At 48.6% G+C, this 17,387-nt stretch overlaps 1 protein-coding gene across 2 annotated transcripts in view; it reads right to left on the bottom strand.

The window, feature by feature from the left end:
* LSAMP (limbic system associated membrane protein) overlaps nucleotides 1-15,399 on the bottom strand; it is a 1,358,048-nt gene extending 1,342,649 nt beyond the window's left edge. Inside the window, exon 1 of one of the 2 annotated variants that reach the window (XM_065573210.1) lies at nucleotides 14,968-15,399. In XM_065573210.1, the coding sequence (XP_065429282.1) occupies nucleotides 14,968-15,034 (67 nt within the window). In that variant the 5' untranslated portion in view covers nucleotides 15,035-15,399. The remainder of the gene's footprint in view (nucleotides 1-14,967) is intronic. The other variant, XM_008174850.4, reaches the window with a different exon arrangement.
* Between the last annotated feature and the right edge of the window lie 1,988 nt (nucleotides 15,400-17,387).

Raw genomic sequence — 17,387 nt, 5'->3', positions numbered from 1 at the left:
AACAGAGACAAGGCAGTTATTTTTTGCTACCATAGCTGGCTGCAGCTGAGAGGGTCCTGAGAAAAGCTATCTTCTTTTAATGGCTCATACTACCTGTGCCTTTGCAGGACTCTTATTAATGGGACTAGGTTTCTAAGGCTTGTCAAATACACTCCTGTTCCTCCCCCAGTGGTTTCTCCAGATGTCTCCCTGAGTACATTAGGAAACGTCCCTTTCCTGAATCATTTACCCCACCTGCACAACTGTCTGCTTCTCCACCTTTTTCTGACACCAGCTCTGGAGACCCACAGCCCATCACTTGAGAAGTACCGCTCTTCCCAGTGTGGGTCTGTGGCTAGAGCCCTGACTGGAGAGTTCTGGGATCTGAAGTCTAGTTTCAGCTCTGCTACTAACTTGCTGTGTGACCTTAGGCATGTCACTTAGCCTTAGTTTCCCCCTCTATAAAATGGGGAGATGTTAACAATGTTTATCCATCTATATTAAAGCCCTTAAAGATTAAATTAATGAAAAGTGCTAAGTACTAACATTATGAGAGATAAACTGACAGGAAATTCACTGAGGTTAGTAGCAGCCACGGCAGGAGGAAGTGTCTGTGTCTGTGTGTGGTGTGTGGAACATCTGAAGCAGCTATAAAGGACTCTGCCACTACCCACAGTGCAAGGCCAGCAGGTTCCTTGATGAATTGGCATATAACTGCACCTGAGATCTTTTGCATTGTTCTCTCAGGACTGCAGAGTGGGTATTTTGGACTCCCTGATTCTTCCAAGTGCTTATTGTCAGCTGGCCAGGGGGGCTGTTTCAGAAGGGGGGGGCATGTTAGAGGCATTTGCACATTTGACTCAAGAGGGGCATAAAGGAGAGGGGGTGAAGGAGCAGATGCCCATGAGTGACTGTGAAATGGGAAGACTCCGGAGAAGGAAAGCTTCACAGAACAGCAACAAGGGGGATCCCCTTGGTTGAGGCCTTGGTTTAAATAAGACCAGTGGGTAATGTTCTCCCTTATTCCTTACTTTGAGGTCAGTGATATCTACGGTGGGATCCAATTTTCAAAGTGGAAGAAACGGGACACCTCTTGGGATGTGAGGAAGGGGTGCCCTGGCAGCATCGAGGAGGTCTGCCTATGTGAAAGGAAGAGGATGTTCCATTTCTCCCTCTCCTCATGCAGGCAGCCATCTTCTCTCTTCCTCTTTGCCACCCTATGGATTTGATTCTCCATGCCAGAGAAGTCTGGTTTAAGGGCCTTGAGTAGGGGAAGGTCAGAGGGAAGCCTGGGCAGGGGAAGCCAGGGTATTAATATAGGACAGGACTTAGGACGGAGGATGTGCACATGTCCTCACCCAGTCTGTCACCACTTTCACCAGCTCAGCCAGCTAGCAGCTCATTCAGGCAACCAGTCTGCACAGGGGTTATAAAAAACTGGGACAAAACACTGGTGCTTGTAGAACTGACAAGGGCACTACGTCAGGCGCAGGAAACAGGAAGGTGCTTGGTTTTCAGGTGCACATAGACACCCTAAGGACACCTATTTTTCAATGTATGCCTCATATCAAGGTTTCACTACTCTGGGGTCATGAGTCAAGCATAGGCCACAAGCCATTTCCTGGGATTTATAAAATTTCCCACCCTGTCTAAGCCTTTGGTTTTTTTAAAATAAGTATCTAATCCTTGTGGTTGTGAAGCAAAGCTTCTGGGCGTAAATAGCTGCATTATTTAGGTTTATTGAACATCTGACACCGGGAATGCGCAGTTCATGAAATTTTCAGCGAAGATGTATGAATGAGACTTTCTGCTACATTTTTTAAATGTGAAATTATCAAAATTTTATGCAGCGTCGACTCTGGCCATATATGATGCAGTGAACGGAATGCGCTGTTCTGTTTTATAAGGTGACTCTCACTGATTTGCAATGCACAGGTGCTCAGCTTACATGTAAAAAGGGGCTTTCTCACTGTCAGTCCTACAAAGGCTACCTGGTTCTGTGAATCAAACTGGGCACTTACCTTTTCAGGGACCCCCACCAATTCTATAGGTTCTGCAGGCTAACGTATAGCCCTAGTTATACCTGTGCAATCCCACTGCCTTACCTTAAACCCTCAAGGGAAATTCACTCCATCGGCATGGCATGTGGAATTTCCTCCCTTAGGAACATCTCTGGCATGAAGGCCAAAGTGCACAAGGGGTTCATGTGAACAGCAGTTGAACATGGATCAGTTGCTCCTAAGAGATAGGCCTCTATGTCACACTCTGGTGTTAGTTTTAGCACCTCAGTCTTTCCACATTGGAACCAGTCAGGCCTCTTTGTTTAAAAGCCTTGCAATTCATTTACACTGCTGCTACTCCGTCCACTGCACCTCGGCTCAGGGCTGTTCCACCCTTTACTGCGGCTGTTTACTGCTGGACTATTGGGAATTCTCCTGGCCATCTGCTGTCTCCTCTTCATCTCAGCTTGTTGAACCACTAGTCATATTAGTAGTGCCCCCACTTGTCCAGCTGGGTCACCAGGAGGGCTGCAGCTGGTCGACGTGGAGCTTATACTACAAATTGTTCATTAGCTTTGGCAGCCTGGGTGCTGTTCTGTATCTGTGTGACACACAGATCCTTTGGAGTAGCTCATCAGTGGCTTCATCGAACCTTTGTTCTCTCCCTTGGGTGGTCAGAAGTCATGCACAATGCTTCCATTGGGCTGCTTAGCTTTTGATTTCAGTTTTATGCTGTTTAGCACCTAAACTGAATCCCACTTCTGACACCATATGTCACAGACTAGTTGGTTTATAACAATAAGGCCACTCCAGACAAGCCAAGGTCAAAAACCAAATAAAATAAAATGCCTTTGTCTTTCCTACTATGGGCAAAGGAACCAAAACAACCCCCCACTACACACAAATAACAAGCCAGCAGAAGCAAAGAAAAACCTTATTCAGGCTAGTGATATGCTTACTAACCAGTGCTGGCTTTAAGTACCTGTTGCAAGGCTAGTCTCCCTCCCTTGAATTGTCTTGGGATATATTACAGCTGGGAGTGTGTTTCCCAGCTTGGTTAGACAGACACACAGGTAGATACGTTTCCTACCTCAAAAAGCTTACATTCCCAGATCGTGAAAAGTAATATTTTTTTTTGCATTTCAATAGTCCCCCTCTAACTACACACGTATGTAAAGTCATGTCACAGGGATTGCCCCTGTCTGTATAGATTCTGATTGCTGGCAGGCACCATCAATCCTTTCCCCCCTTCTTTTGCCAGTCAATGAGAAAAGCAAAACAACTGTCATCCTTGACTCCGTTTCTCCCCCCACCCTCTTTTCTCATTGGAAAATCATGGTTTTGCCACAAAAACAGCGCCCTCTGTGTCTGACCAAAGCGAGGGGGAATTTCTGATTCCTCCCCTGTGCAGAACAGGGGATTTTGTGGTTTCACTGCAACAAGGCAGAATTAGTGATGATTCACCTCTGATCCAATCCAAGTGAAGAGCACGTCTTTCCACACACTTCCAGCAATGCAGGCTCGCTTTGCAGCTATCTCAAGATCCTGTGCACACACATAGGATCCCAGTGGGCTGCTGTATTAAGCCACAGCAACTCCAAAGGCATTCCCATAGTGTAGCTGTAACCCGCTGTTCAGCGTGCGTTCTATGCTCCCTCCTCCCCATTGCTGCTCCATAGAGGATATGAGACTGTTACATCCCCAGCCACAGAGCCTGGTTCTTTAGCTAAACTGTAGAGACTCCTGCTTTTAGCTCTGGAGGTCTCTCACTAGGGTTGCCAATTTTCTAATGGTACAAAACTGAACACCCCTGCCCTGCCCCTACCCCACCCCTTCTGGGAGACCCCTTCCCCACTCCTTCTTCAAGGCCCCACCCCCACTCACTCCATCCCCTCTCCTTCCGTTGCTCACTCTTTCCCACCCTCACTCATTTTCACCGGGCTGGGGCAGTGGGTTGAAGGGTGGGAGGGGGGTGGCGGCTCCAGCTGGGGGTGCAGGCTCTGGGGTGGGGTGGGGGATGAGGGGTTTGGTGTGCAGGAGGGGGCTCCAGGCTGGGGCCGAGGGGTTGGGAGTGCAGGAGGGGGTGTGGGCTCTGGTTGGGTGGTTGGGCTCTGGGGTGTGGCCAGGGATGAGGGGGTTGGGGTGCAGGAGGGGGTTTGAGGTCCCGGCAGTGCTTACCGCAGCTCCCAGGAAGTGGTCACCAGGTCCCTGCAGCCCCTAGGCACATGGGTGGCAAGGGAGGCTACACACGCTGCTGTCGCTGCCCCTGCAGCTCCCATTGGTCGCGGTTCCTAGCCAATGGGAGCTGCAGAGCTGGCACTCAGGGCAGGGGCAGCACGCGGAGCCTCCTTGGCCGCCCATGAGTCTAGGGGTCGCAAGGACCTGGTGGCCGCTTCCGGGAGCCACGTGGAGCTAGGGCAGACAAGGAGCCTGTATTAGCCCCAGGCCCCCGCTGTGCCACCGACCGGACTTTTAACGGCGCCGCCAGGGTCCCTTTTCAACCAGGCATTCTGGTCAAAAACTGGACACCTGGCAACCCTAGCCAATGTAGCAGTCATTATACAATGGCTTCCCAGGCTGCTGTCAGTGGACCAGTTCAGCCAAAGCTCAACAACCAAAGTCACCTGTTTAATTTCAGTGGGTCACTCACAATCCAGTTACTTACCTGTGGGTGAGGGAGGCAAAAAACAACTGATAACATCCCCCAGAGACCAGCTAAGCTTGTCTCCTTCTAGCTTCGGCATATGGAGGCTCCATTTTTGGCTCACTTGCCAGGTCAGCCACCTCCAGATTACAGAGGATCTGTTTTGACCTCAGCTCTTGTGACATGCAAGAAGTGAATTCACACAAGTGAATAAATTCACACAAGTGAATTCAGCCACATCACTGCTGGCCTCAGACTAACTATTCCTTTGTCCAGTTACCTGCTTAGAAAAATGATGGGATAAAGGAGGGGAGGGGATAGATGCATATCACACAGTCCAGGTGGGACATTAGTTAGAACTTCAGCTGGTCAGAGATCCTGGAGAACAGAGTGCTGACCATGAGGTTTCAACTCAAAGGTGTCTGGGGTCATCCTAGACATCACCTCCACCCAACTACCTAGTAGACTGAGGACCAATGGCCCCTCACAGTCGTTTTCAACTTCCTCTAAATGAAAGAGGGGGATCGGAACCAAACCCATGAAAGCTAGTATCTTACTCTAGTGACTGTAGTAAGAGAGTATCCAGAGGTTCTCAGCAAGAAAGAGAAATTACTTAACGGACAACAATACACTTATTTTCCAGATTGGGGGAATTTGTTCTGGTTCAGTAAGTGCATAGAAATTAGTGATTGTATAAGAATCTATTAAGGCATCTAGACTATCTCCCGAGAGACCTCTGCAGGATTGTTCTGCGCAAATTATTCTCCAGGGCTTTGACCAGTCTAGTTTTAAATGTCCCAGATGATGGGGCTTCCCTCATTTCCCTTGGGGAAACTATTCCACAGTCAAATACATCTCTCAGTACAAGATAATTTTTCCTGCCCAGATTTCCTCTTTTCTTAATTTTGCACCATGATTTCTAGTTCTACTCCTCAGGCCACCCAAAACAATCCCTCTTCCTCCTACGGCTTCATGCTCTCCCATACACAGAGATCATTAGCACATCTTCTCTTTAGTACTTGGCCAAGCTAGCCAGGTGTTTAGCTCTTTAAAGCTTTCCTCATAAGTCAGGCAGTCCCTCCAGCCCCTTAATCGTTTTTGTTGCTCTTCTCTGAATTCACTCTAATTTTGTTTACATCTCTCTGGAAATGAAGTGCCCAGAACTGAACATAGTAAACAACAACAGCTCATTATCTGGCTAGATGCTAATTCCAGCTATCAGAGCACAGGTGCTGCACACACACACACTCCGTGTATTTAGGTGCCAATTGCCCTCATATTTCCCCAAAGGAGAAGTCAGAGCCTCCTCAGATTAAATAAGTCCCTAACTGTCGCTCCAGACCAGAAATGAATCAGAACGCAAACCCTCTCTGGACATTTCAGAAAGTTCTCAGGAGGGTTTTTGTTCCATTTTCATACACCCTGCAGTCCCTGGTCTCTTTCAGAAGTGGAGACACTCCAGGCCCTAGGCACATGAGAACCCCACAGCTCTATTCCTCTGGTCCCACTCCTCACTCTAGAGTGGCAGGGCCTCCCTGCCTTCCAAAGAGGCAGAGACAGCAGCATAGGCTCTCGTACTCTTCTCAGGAGCATCAGATGGGGTCCCTTCTCCACTCCCCACCTCTCCAGGCAAAGCAGGGATGGTAGCAGGGGTGTCTTCTCTAATATTTACCTCAACAGCCAGATATATCTGCCTGACTGTAATAGACCTGGCCCACCCCAACTTCTTCAGCCACACAAAAAGCCATCATCTGGGGTGGTATTGGCAGAGGGGAATCTGAGAGCACTCATCTGAGATGAATGGAACAGTTCACCACTTCCAGAGCTGTTGTTGAAGGCTGTCTGCAGACTCAGGCAGACAACCCTAGATTGGTTACACTAAGTTCACATTTTCAACCCTGTCTTCATAACCATACAGGCTAGAAACGTATTGATATTTCTGAGTGAATGTTGAAATTTGGATATAATTATATGTCTCAGGAGCTGAAATAGCTATACTGGGAAAAGTGCAGTTTTGCTGGTATGAGTCATGTCCGCGCTAGGAGCACTTCAGAGGTGTAGTATACAGGTATAGCTATGCCAGCAAAGCACTTTTAGGGTAGATTTGGCTTAACTGCACACTAATTTGCCCCCATTGAACTATACAGGAATACTCTCCACACATACCCCCGATACATACTCCCAGCAACCATAGTTATTAACACACACCTATTGTACAAGCCTCCTTACCAGTGGTGACCACACACACAGGCATCATGAACATTTTGATACACACACACACTAACCCTCTCCCTCCATCTCTCTCATCCACTGCCTGTGGCATGCACCCTTCAAAACACAAGAGAAGACTCATTCAAATGCACATAGCCATGACTTCATACCCAGACATGCACACTCCTGGATCCATGCTCAGGAATGCATGCAACCACTTCATGCACTGATGTATACTTACTGGACACAAATGCATGCGCGCACACCCACACACTCAAAGGCAGATACACACTCATGTGCATTGGAATATATCTATACATGCAAAAATCATAGCTGCTCCTTTGAATACATGAGAGATGAGTGCATGTGAATGCTCACCTGCAAACCCATTGACCAACATACACACACAAGTGTATGGCCACATGAGCATTTTTACATATGCACTGGGCAGAAGGCTAGTACTCAGTAAGGCTTTGAGTCAGCTCTGCAAATAACTTGTGGTGTGGCCTTGGGTAAGCCACTTTAGGGCCAGATTGTGCCTAGCCATATGCAGGTGCATGAGCGGGAAGGTACGAGGGGGGATATTAATGGTTATTGTCCCAGTGGGTTGTAAGGATTAAGTGGGTCCAGCCTACGACCCACTATATATAAGTGCTAATGGGCAGAGTGGGAAACCTGTGATTACTCATAGGCATTGCACACTCACACCCAGACAGCTGTGCACTGATACACTATTGATTTCCCTGCTGGAAACTCCATGACTGTTGCCAGTGCCTTCCATTTGTCTCCTTGTTCATTCCCCCATTCATCGCTCACATTCTCTCTCTGTCACACGCCCTTCACAAGGCAATTCTTCATTTTTTATAGAAATGACAAAAAAAAACCTAAGGATCGTTTTATTTAAGAGAGATTCCCTCCAGCCCTGAAAGGAATGAGGAAAGAGACTTCCCCAAGGTCAGCCAGATCCCAAGCCCTGCAGAGAGGAGTTGATTTCAAGGACAGGCTGGCTTCAGACGTTGGAGTTAATTTAGGGTGACTCTAATTGAACAGGAAACTCACAAACTCCAATTTTTGAGCCCAAACCTCCAGCTATGTCCCCCTTGACTTTCGCTAAACCCTTAACCTTAAAATTGCCTTCAGATCCAAACACCTTATCCAAACCACCAGCCCTAGCTCTGATCCCATCCCTCCTGCCTTAACATGAATGTCCCCATTTCCCCTCAAACCCAGACTCCTACCCTTGAAATCCAACCTATAGAATCTAGTAACAGCAGCACTACAAGCCAGCCCCAAATCTTGCCCTGGGCTCACGAATGAGTGGGAAAGACGGGGCAGGAAGATACTTTTTCCAATGGAAACAGTAGGGCAGGATTCTTCCATAGAGCTTCAGGAAGCACTGGGGTGCAGCCCTAAGAAGGGGGTAGGCCCAGGCCCATCAGCCAGCTGCCTACTTATGCTGTAAAACCCATAGAGTTTAAGGCTAAAAGGAACCATCAGATCACCTAGTCTGACCTCTTGTATATCACAGGCCACCAACACCCACCCCCCTGCACACTAAACCCAACAACCAAACTTAGACCAAAGTATACAGCCCACAGGAATTGTGTACCACAGCCAGAGAATAGGAGGGACCGAAGTGCAACAAGTCAGAGGCCCCTGCAATGGCAGGGAAATGATTAAGTGAGATATACCCAGCTACTCCTGGCAAGCGACCCGCACCCACACGCTGCAGAGGAAGACGGAAACCTGCAACATCCCTATCAATCTGGCTTGGTGGAAAATTCCGTCCTGACCCCACATATGGTGATCAGTTAGATGCCAAGCATGTGAAGAGCACACCAGCCAGCCAAACCCCTAAGAAAGAGAATGCTTGGTGCCACCTCAGAGCCCTGCCCCCCACCCCACTCAATGTCCCTTCTCCAGCCATGGCCATCCCTGATGCTTCAGAGGAAGGAGATCAAGGAAGGCAACATCAGCAAGCCCTAGCCAGGGAAAACTCTGCTATGGCTCAGGGAAGCAGAGGTGCACCCTTCACAGCACTTCCCCACTTCTTTCTGTGTGAGTGGGATGGGGAACTTTGCCCTGGCTGGCAGGAATTCCACTGGACAGGATACACGGGGCAGCATCTCAGCTTCCATATCTATGCTCCAGCCAAGGCAGGACTGAGCCCTGAATATCAAACATCAATCTCAAATCCCAACTCTTCCCTTGGGCCATAACCCTAATAATTCACCATCCTCTGAGCTGCATTAAGGCAAATGGCATAGAACAAAATCAGGACATTACCTCTCTTTCTTCACCCATTTGTATTTGCATCACTAATTCCCAGAGTTCCCCTGGACCAACACTGGCAGGGTATGCATCTGTGCCTCTCCCCACAGCATCCACCACCCCACACTGGGAGAATGAACAGAACAGGACAATTATTGAATACTCCATCCCCTATTGCCAAGTCCCAGCTTCTAGCTTAGGGACACACTGAGCATGCGGCTGCATCCCTGACCATCTTCGCAAATAGCCATTGATAAAGGTATCCTCCATGAACTTATCTACTTCCTTTTTGAACCAAGTTATACTTTTGCCCTTCAAAACTTCCCCTGGCAATGAGTTCCACAGGTTGACTGTGCATTGTGTGAAGAAGTACTTCCTTTTGTTTGTTTCAAACCTGCTGCCTATTAATTTCATGGGGTGACCCCTGATTCTTGTGTTATGTGGAGGGGTAAATAACACTTCCTTATTCACCTTCACCACACCATTAGACCTCTGTCCTATCCCCCCTAAGTCATCTCTTTTCTAAGCTGAATAGTCCCAGTCCTTTTAGTCTTTCCTCATATGGAAGCTGTTCCATACCCCTAATCAATGGGAAGGCTGCCTCTGTACCTGTCTTTCCATAGTGTCCCCCTGTCCTACACTGGGAGGGGCAGTCTCTGTATCTCTCCCACCAGAGCCCCACCCTGCCCCACACTGGGAGGGAGAACTGTCTAGAGTGCTCACCCCAAGTGCTATCCATTCTGCCCTCACCATTTTCTCTTCTCATTATCAGAGCTGGACAAGATGGTCTGTGCTGTGACTGATATTTTTTTCTCCTGGACAAAACGATAACAAGGAGTGTGCTTCATCTGTCAAAGCAATTCTCTGACTGAGTCTGAACAGCACATGAAATCACAACACATTCTTCTTTAAGGAAAAGGGAACCTCTTAAAGAGGGAGAATTTGCCATTGGGTCACTGAACTCAATCTCCTGCCACTGGCAGCATCTCCCAGAAAAGGGACCCCACTAGTAGGGTACCTGGCCAGTTGTACAATGCTGTCTGTGGATGGCTAGATAAATTCCACACAAATCCCCATGGCAATCACCTTATGCTTCCCTGAAGCACAAGTTTTCAGTGTCCTCTTCACCTTGCTCTTCAGCTAGTTGTACTCATGGTCATAAGATCATCCAGCCCATTCCAAAAGCTAGTCTCAGTAACCCCAGTGACTCTCTCCAGCAGGGAGTTCTGCAGGTTTTTTATAGGCCCAGTGGAGAAGACTTCCCTTTCATTGGCTCTTAATCTCACTATAGCACCCTTTGTTCTCATTTTACAGCATTAAGCAGGAGGGATGGACTATCGCAGAAGTATCCTGTTCCTGCCAAATGAGCACCCTTCTCGTTCACCCACCCACTCACCACTCCCCCAGCACAGTATGATTGCAGTACTGCATATCATAGAAAGGACCAGGCTTCCATCCCAGTGGTTCTATCTAGCCCGATCATACACTTTGAAGTTCACATCAGAATGAGCCTACCTCTCGTCCAGTCACCTCTGCGCGGAATCTCACCTCCCCCAAAGAGGGTTAATCCCATCCCACTGGTGCCTGGACTGCAGAAGTCCAAGGGGGCCTGCAGGAGGCGCTGCTGGCCCAGGACAAGAAGGCTCAGGTTCTAAAGGGCTGCCTCTCCCATTGATCAATGATGGGAGGAGGCAGGGGAGAAGGAGGAGGTGCTGGAAGGGAGTTTTCAAGAAGCCCCTGTTGTTTGTGGGATGAAAGGAAATGCAGCTGGTGGCTCCTTTAAGTTGTTTGCTCTCTTGCCTGAACCCCCAAGATACAGGAATGCCCCAGAGGTAGAAGGGCAGGGGAGAGCAATCACTGCATGACCCTAAGCATGGGGACCGACCACCCCAGCCCCTGTGTAAGGGGCAGAGAATGAGGAGGTCCCTTGCCCTCATAAACCCATGCTAGTGCCAGAGACCACCTGGCTTTTTGTTCCCAGCACCAGTCTCAGAGCCTGCCTGATGATACTTGTCTCAGGACAAGGAGAGGGGCATTAGAGGCTGAGAGTTGGAGCAGGCCTCTATTTGTCATAGTAAAGCCTTCAGATCACATGACTGAGAGTGGAGGTGTAGAACTGGTGGAGGGATTGGGTCATTACTGGGGTGGTAGCTATTGTTGTATTGAGTTGCAGTGGTCTGTGGATGTTGGAGCAGGGCTAGAGCAAACTCACGGGGTTTGACAGAAAAATCCTTGTTTTCAGTACTCAAATAACCAGCTTTTTCTACCTTCTGCCCACATTTGGAGTCTGCAAGTAAATTCAGCTTCACCTTGGGCCTTGCACATCTTCATCACTTAAGGGACCATAAGCCAGCTGAGAGAGTCGTTATCTCGTCAATACAGCCATGTGTGGGGAGTGTTCCCTGATTGCATTAGACACCCTGAAAATAACTAGAAAGAAAAGTATATCCAAGGAAGTGGGGAAAGACTTTTCCTTTGCCTCAGTGATGCACAGATACTGCACAAACCCATCACGTTCACCAGCACATAGGCACCACAGACTAACACACACATGTCATAACGTCAAACCCCCCTCCTCTCCTCCCCTCCCCCCGACACACCATGCTACACTGGCTCTACTGAGGAAGGCCGTGAAGATAAAATGCTGGCAAATAAATCAATACACCAAAGGCTGTGCAGATTTGAGTGCTCAGTGTGGTCCAAGAGGCAGCCCCATGGATTCGAACCTGAGTGGGGCACTGGGGAGCATGGGAGCTGTGAGCCTCCAGCTCAAACAGGGCAGTGGGGCCAAGACAAACATGGCAAGGTTTGTAAGAGCCCACTTTGGGGGCTTGGGTTGGCACCAGGGGAATGCGGGGACATTGGCCCAGCCCAGCCTAATGGTGAGGGCTGGGAGAACGGGCATCCTATCCTGCCACCGCGCAGAAGCAGAGTAGCACAGGAAACCTGAGCCACCCAGCTAAGCATGGGAGTGAGGAGAGTGAAACTCAGTGCAAGACTGCAAGCCTTGAGCCCTGACAAGGGGGAAAAGAGCAAAGCCCCCTCTCCATCCCCATGCCCCTGAGCCCAGCCAGGCAGAGGGGACATTCAACCTGTTTCATGTACCCTGGCAAAGGCACCAGAGGAGACAGCCTGTGTGAGTCACTTGGCACTGTGCAGTCCTTAGCTCTCCTGCCAGCCTCAACTGCGGTCCTCTCTCCCTCCACTGCCTGCCATTCAGTCACAGCTTGGCTGTGCCCCACAACATCAGCCCAGTTCCCTTTTGCTCTCAGCTCAGTCACCCATGGGAGATTGGAACAAGGGAAATGTCAACTCTGTATACACATACATCCCGACAGACCGACCGAGGGGGGCAGCCTGTTTTAGGGTGGCTCGGAAAACGTCAAGCCCAGTTGGCTAGCTGTCTGCGATATGCTGTGCTTGGATGGTGTTTGGAAGCCATGTGAGGAGGCATTCCCTATCCAAATCAATACTCCAGTACTCTAGAGTAACAGCCCCGCACAGGCACACTTGCCAGTATTACTGACACATGCTGGGCTCATTACCATTGAATATTGTGGAGTGCAGCATTCTTCCTTTTAGCCCCTTCAGCACCTTTTGGTTTGCTCACCACAGCGCCCTGCCTCTCCTGGGCAGCCCCCACACCCTGCCTTCTACAGGCTCTCACTCCCTGGGGACGAGAGATGTAAATTCCATGGCTGGCTTTCAGAGCCGCAAAACTGGAACCAGGAGTGGCTCCGATCTGGGTTCCAGTTTATCCAAAAGTTGGGAGGAGGGAGGATTTGTAGCTGTGGTCCCAGTGTTAGCATTGTTCTCTCCCCCTCTCCAGAGGATACATGGTAGCTCAGTGTTCAAAGGGTTAATTATCTCTGGCAGCATCAGGGAAACATACAGTTTGGGGGTTTGTGCAGTTGTTATGTAACTAGTGCAGGGGAACAGGTTAAACGATAGCAGCTCCCAAGCTTAACATGGATTGTGGTGGGAGCCATAGGACCAGAGTCACTGCAAAAGGTGAAAGCAACTCCAAACTATGCCAGATTCGGGATCTCCAGGTCACTGTTCACACCAGCTTGTGTATTGGAAGCACTGTATGGCTCAAGCCCCAGTGGCTTTAGTTGGACATCAGGGATAGGAGGAGGAGTTTGGAGTCTATGTGAATTGGCAGTGTCCGTTTTCCTTGATGGGTCCAGGCCAGTTCTCCCAGAGCAGAGGGTCACTCATGCCAAGCCATTGGACTGCACTGCTCACAGTGGCTACGCATTTATTTGTGTGTGTGGGGGGGAGGGTGTATGCATGTATGTGTTGAAAAATTCTCGCTCCTTCCTCAGAAATGGGCACATGGGGAGAAGAAAGTGCCTGTTTCCCAATCCAGAGCTGAGAAAGTGTGTGTCTGAGAGAAAATCTGTGAGAGATGAAGGAGAGCATGTATGTGTGACACCGTGAGCAAGAAAGAGTGCGAGAGAGAACAGTCGGATAACATGCAGCAGAGAGAGGGGAGGTGTATGGGAGCAAGAGCATGCAACAGTGGTGGGGAAAGGGTGAGTCTGTGAGTGTGAGAGATTGTGTTAGTATGTCTGAGAGAAAGTGTGCAGAAGGGAGAGAGTGGGTGTAGGTGTAGGGGTTTCCGTGGGTGCTTGATACAACTTGTGAGACAGAGGGATAGTGTGTGCACAAGTGTGAGCTAGGGAGAAAAGAGGGACAGTGTGTACATAAGCAGGACAGGGTGTCAGAGAGTGTGACAGAGAAGGTGTGTGAGAGAAAGCCCCAGAACAAGAGATCTTGTGTGTGCGTTTGTGTGTGAGTGATCAAGCGCATGCGAGGCAGTGTATCATAGACAGTAGGCCTGACATACAGATAATAAAGAGCGTGTGTGTGTGTGTGTGTGTGTGTGTGTGCGCGCAAGAGGGGTGCTGCAGGGTAGATAAAGCGTGTGCGCAAACCAACAGTGCTGGTGAGATGGACCAAGAGTGTGTGTGTGCAAGTGAGAGAGAGGGCAATGGAAGTGAGTGTATGCAGGTGTGTGACACTGTAGGAATTGCAGGGAGATAGAAATGTGTGTGGCACAGTGAGCTGGAGTGAGTTTACGCACAGTGTATGTTATATTTATGGGCATGTGTGTATGTGCGATTATTGGCATGTATGAATGAGTGTGTTGCTTGTGTATGAGATGCAAGTCCGTGTATGGGGGAAGACTGTGTATGTGTGTGTGTTAGTTTGTACACACTGTACAGTATGCATTCACCCTTAATCCTTGTTTACAGAAAACCCCTCTAAACCATCCAAAAATGTCTATCGTCCTTTCAAACTTCATCCTACGTACACTTAGCTCTATAAGCATGAAACCCAGGTGACAATTCCCCACTTGGCAAGAGCCAATACCCAGAGCATTTCCTTCTCCCATCTCTGCCTCCCTAGCTCCCCCACTTTTTTTGCTGGGGGTGGGGAGGAGGCAGTGTTTGTGTGGACACACCAAAGAGCCACAAAGGCACCTTCTAAAAACTTAACAGAGATTTCCACAGAAAGGCGCATCGGCACTAGTAACCCAAAGTGCCAAGCAACGCAGGCTGCGTATGGCAGTAGAACAGGGACACCCAGCTCCATCTAGCCCCTTCCTTTGCCGATTCCCCCTCTCCCAGCAGTCCCCTGCAAAGAACACAAACCCAGCAGCAAGTCAGGTACAGGAGGTGTCCTCTAACCAGAAGATTCCCCAGCAATAATCTCTCCTTGGCTCTTATTTCCTGAAGGAGGTGGAGGATGAATTTAAATAGATACATCTCCATCTTCCAACTCGTCCTCAGTTCATCAGCCCCAAATCAAACAAGGGGGGTGGGGGAGGCACTAAGAAATGAACTCATCACCTACCTTGCAAGGAGAAGAGGGACAGGAAGAATCCCAGCACCCAGATGCTGTGCAGCCAGTAGGTCCTCATGCTTCTGTCTCTGTCTGTCTGTCTTTCTCTCTTTCTCGCTCTCCTGCTCTCTCGCTCTCTCTTTTTAAAAAATAAGATGGAATTCTTGTCTTCTTTCTGTCTCCCCGGGCTGTGTTCTAACAGCTCAGACAATCCAGTGCAGAGAAAGCTGAGCCACGACGGCCAGATTCCCAAATAACCTCACACTCTCTCCTTCAAGTGATGGAGAAGGGGGGGGGGCAGGTTAGATGCCTGTCGTAGCCTGCGCTGGCTGTAAACACAGAGAATCTCTCTGTCTCTCTCTCCTGCAGCTCCAACTAAATGCGACTGTACTTAAACAAGCAATGCCTTATAGGACAGCGCTCAGAGCAGAAAAGATCCCACCTCTGCCACCTAGTGTTGCCAGCTAGACCATTTTATACATATTATAGAAATACGGACATATCATCGAACGTACGTCTCAGATCATGGGTGCATGGACTATGCAGAGCTCACTGCTGCTCCGGGCTCTTACCCCAGTGATGTGGGGGAAGTTACTGAGCAAAGGGGGAATAATTTTCCCATCAATATAACACAGAGAGCAGTTGGGCTGACTGGATTTCGCATATCAGACAGTAAAGTTCTGCATTATGAACTCCAGCACACAGGGCCAGCTCTGCTCGTGTCACTACAGTGGAGGCCAGTGTGAGACTCAGGAATGTTGACTGTAGATACAGAGACGCTGATGCCCGCAGGAAATGTTTGAAACACTGGGCCAATTCATCCTTGCTGGAACTCCATTGCCTGTAGCACAATATCACCAAGGACCAGCTGGGCCCATTCTGTTAAGAAAATTCTGCTTGCAAACATATATTTTTTTCAGGAGGTGTCCCACACCTCCCTTCCTCTTCTCTGTTTTGCTACTGAAGGGTATTTCCATGGCACCAACAACTTTTTCCCGAAGACTTTATTGGCTCCGACTGCTTATCCCCCACCTGTCAGTCTCAAAGCCTTTCACAAAAGAAGGTATCTTTTCCCAGCTGAGGAAACAGTGGCAAAGTGAATGCGTGACCTTGAAGAAATAAGTCTGTGGTAGAGCCAGGATCAGAAGCCAGGAGTCCTAGTTCATCAACCCATGTCCTGTCATTTGGACCATGATGCCCCCTTACAGTTGTCTCCATGGCAGCCCGTTCTGAGGTCACAAATAGAGCATAACAAGCTTGTGGTTATGTACTGGAGTGCCATCTTTTCCCAAAGGACCTTCACAGTGCTTCAGAGACTTAAAAAGGTACACAGCCAATACACAGAAATCACTTCTCCCCCCCCACTGAAATGCAGCCAGCTCTGTGACGGAATGTGGCACCTGTTTAATCATGCACAGCAACAGTGCACATTAGTTTAGTAAGGAAGTGAATCCCTTTCGCAACTGAAACTACAGGATGGAGGGAGGCACAATGTAGTTACCCGATATTTGGGTTTGGCCACAAGACCAAGGATAACACCCCAAGCTTTGCTTACAATGGCAAGGATTCTTAAATGATCCTTGCATCTCATACAAACAACAACATGGCCCTTAGGTGGGGAATCTAAAGCAATAATTCTAAACAAAAGATTTTGTTTCAATGCCTACGTCCCAGTAATAGAAGCAAGGGGAAGAGAAATAACATCAGGTATGACATGCTGTAGCAGCCACACTGTCTCTAAATAGAATGTTTCTTGAAGTCTTTGGTGAGGTGTTAACAATGCTTTAAAAATCCTTTATTTTAAATGCAACTAGAGGTGCGTGTTGAGAAAATTAAGCTGGTCTTGTGACCCCCCCCCCCGGATGTTATGCTGAGGCTGTGTGAAGGGGAGGGATTCTTACTAATATAGAGCTAGCACCATTTCAAAATATTTTCCTGTTACAGCTTTTAAAAAAAGAAAGTAAAAGTGGATTAATATCAAGCAAGTAAATGGAGGAGCATTTTTTCCCATTCCTTGCCTCCTCCCCCTCTTAAATGCTGAGTAAATTCAAATCACTTAAAGGTATGCCCTAAAGATATGCCATGTGGACATTAACTTCACTCTGGGATTTCCTTCGGACTGTCCCAAACTGTTCTCGGTTTATTGACAAAGGCTAAGAAAAAGAACCTGAACTGGATTTCTGTACCCACCTGGAATGGGCTCTAGGTTCAATGTCTGGGAGAAGGAGAACCTCAGTCATGGCAAGGACCATGTTATGCTACGGGTATGTACAGCATCTAGCACAATGAAACTCCAATTCTGACTGGTGCCTTTGAGCTCTACTGTAATAAAAATGTTGAAATAATAATATTGGAAGTGGATTTCTGTACCACTCTGGAATGATCTGTAGCAATCTGTATGGAACTTGGAGGGAGGAGCACAGGATGCAGGA

Source organism: Chrysemys picta, chromosome 1 (assembly GCF_011386835.1).
Source record: "Chrysemys picta bellii isolate R12L10 chromosome 1, ASM1138683v2, whole genome shotgun sequence".
Taxonomy (NCBI): Eukaryota; Metazoa; Chordata; order Testudines; family Emydidae; genus Chrysemys; species Chrysemys picta.
This window is presented reverse-complemented; position numbering and strand designations above follow the sequence as displayed.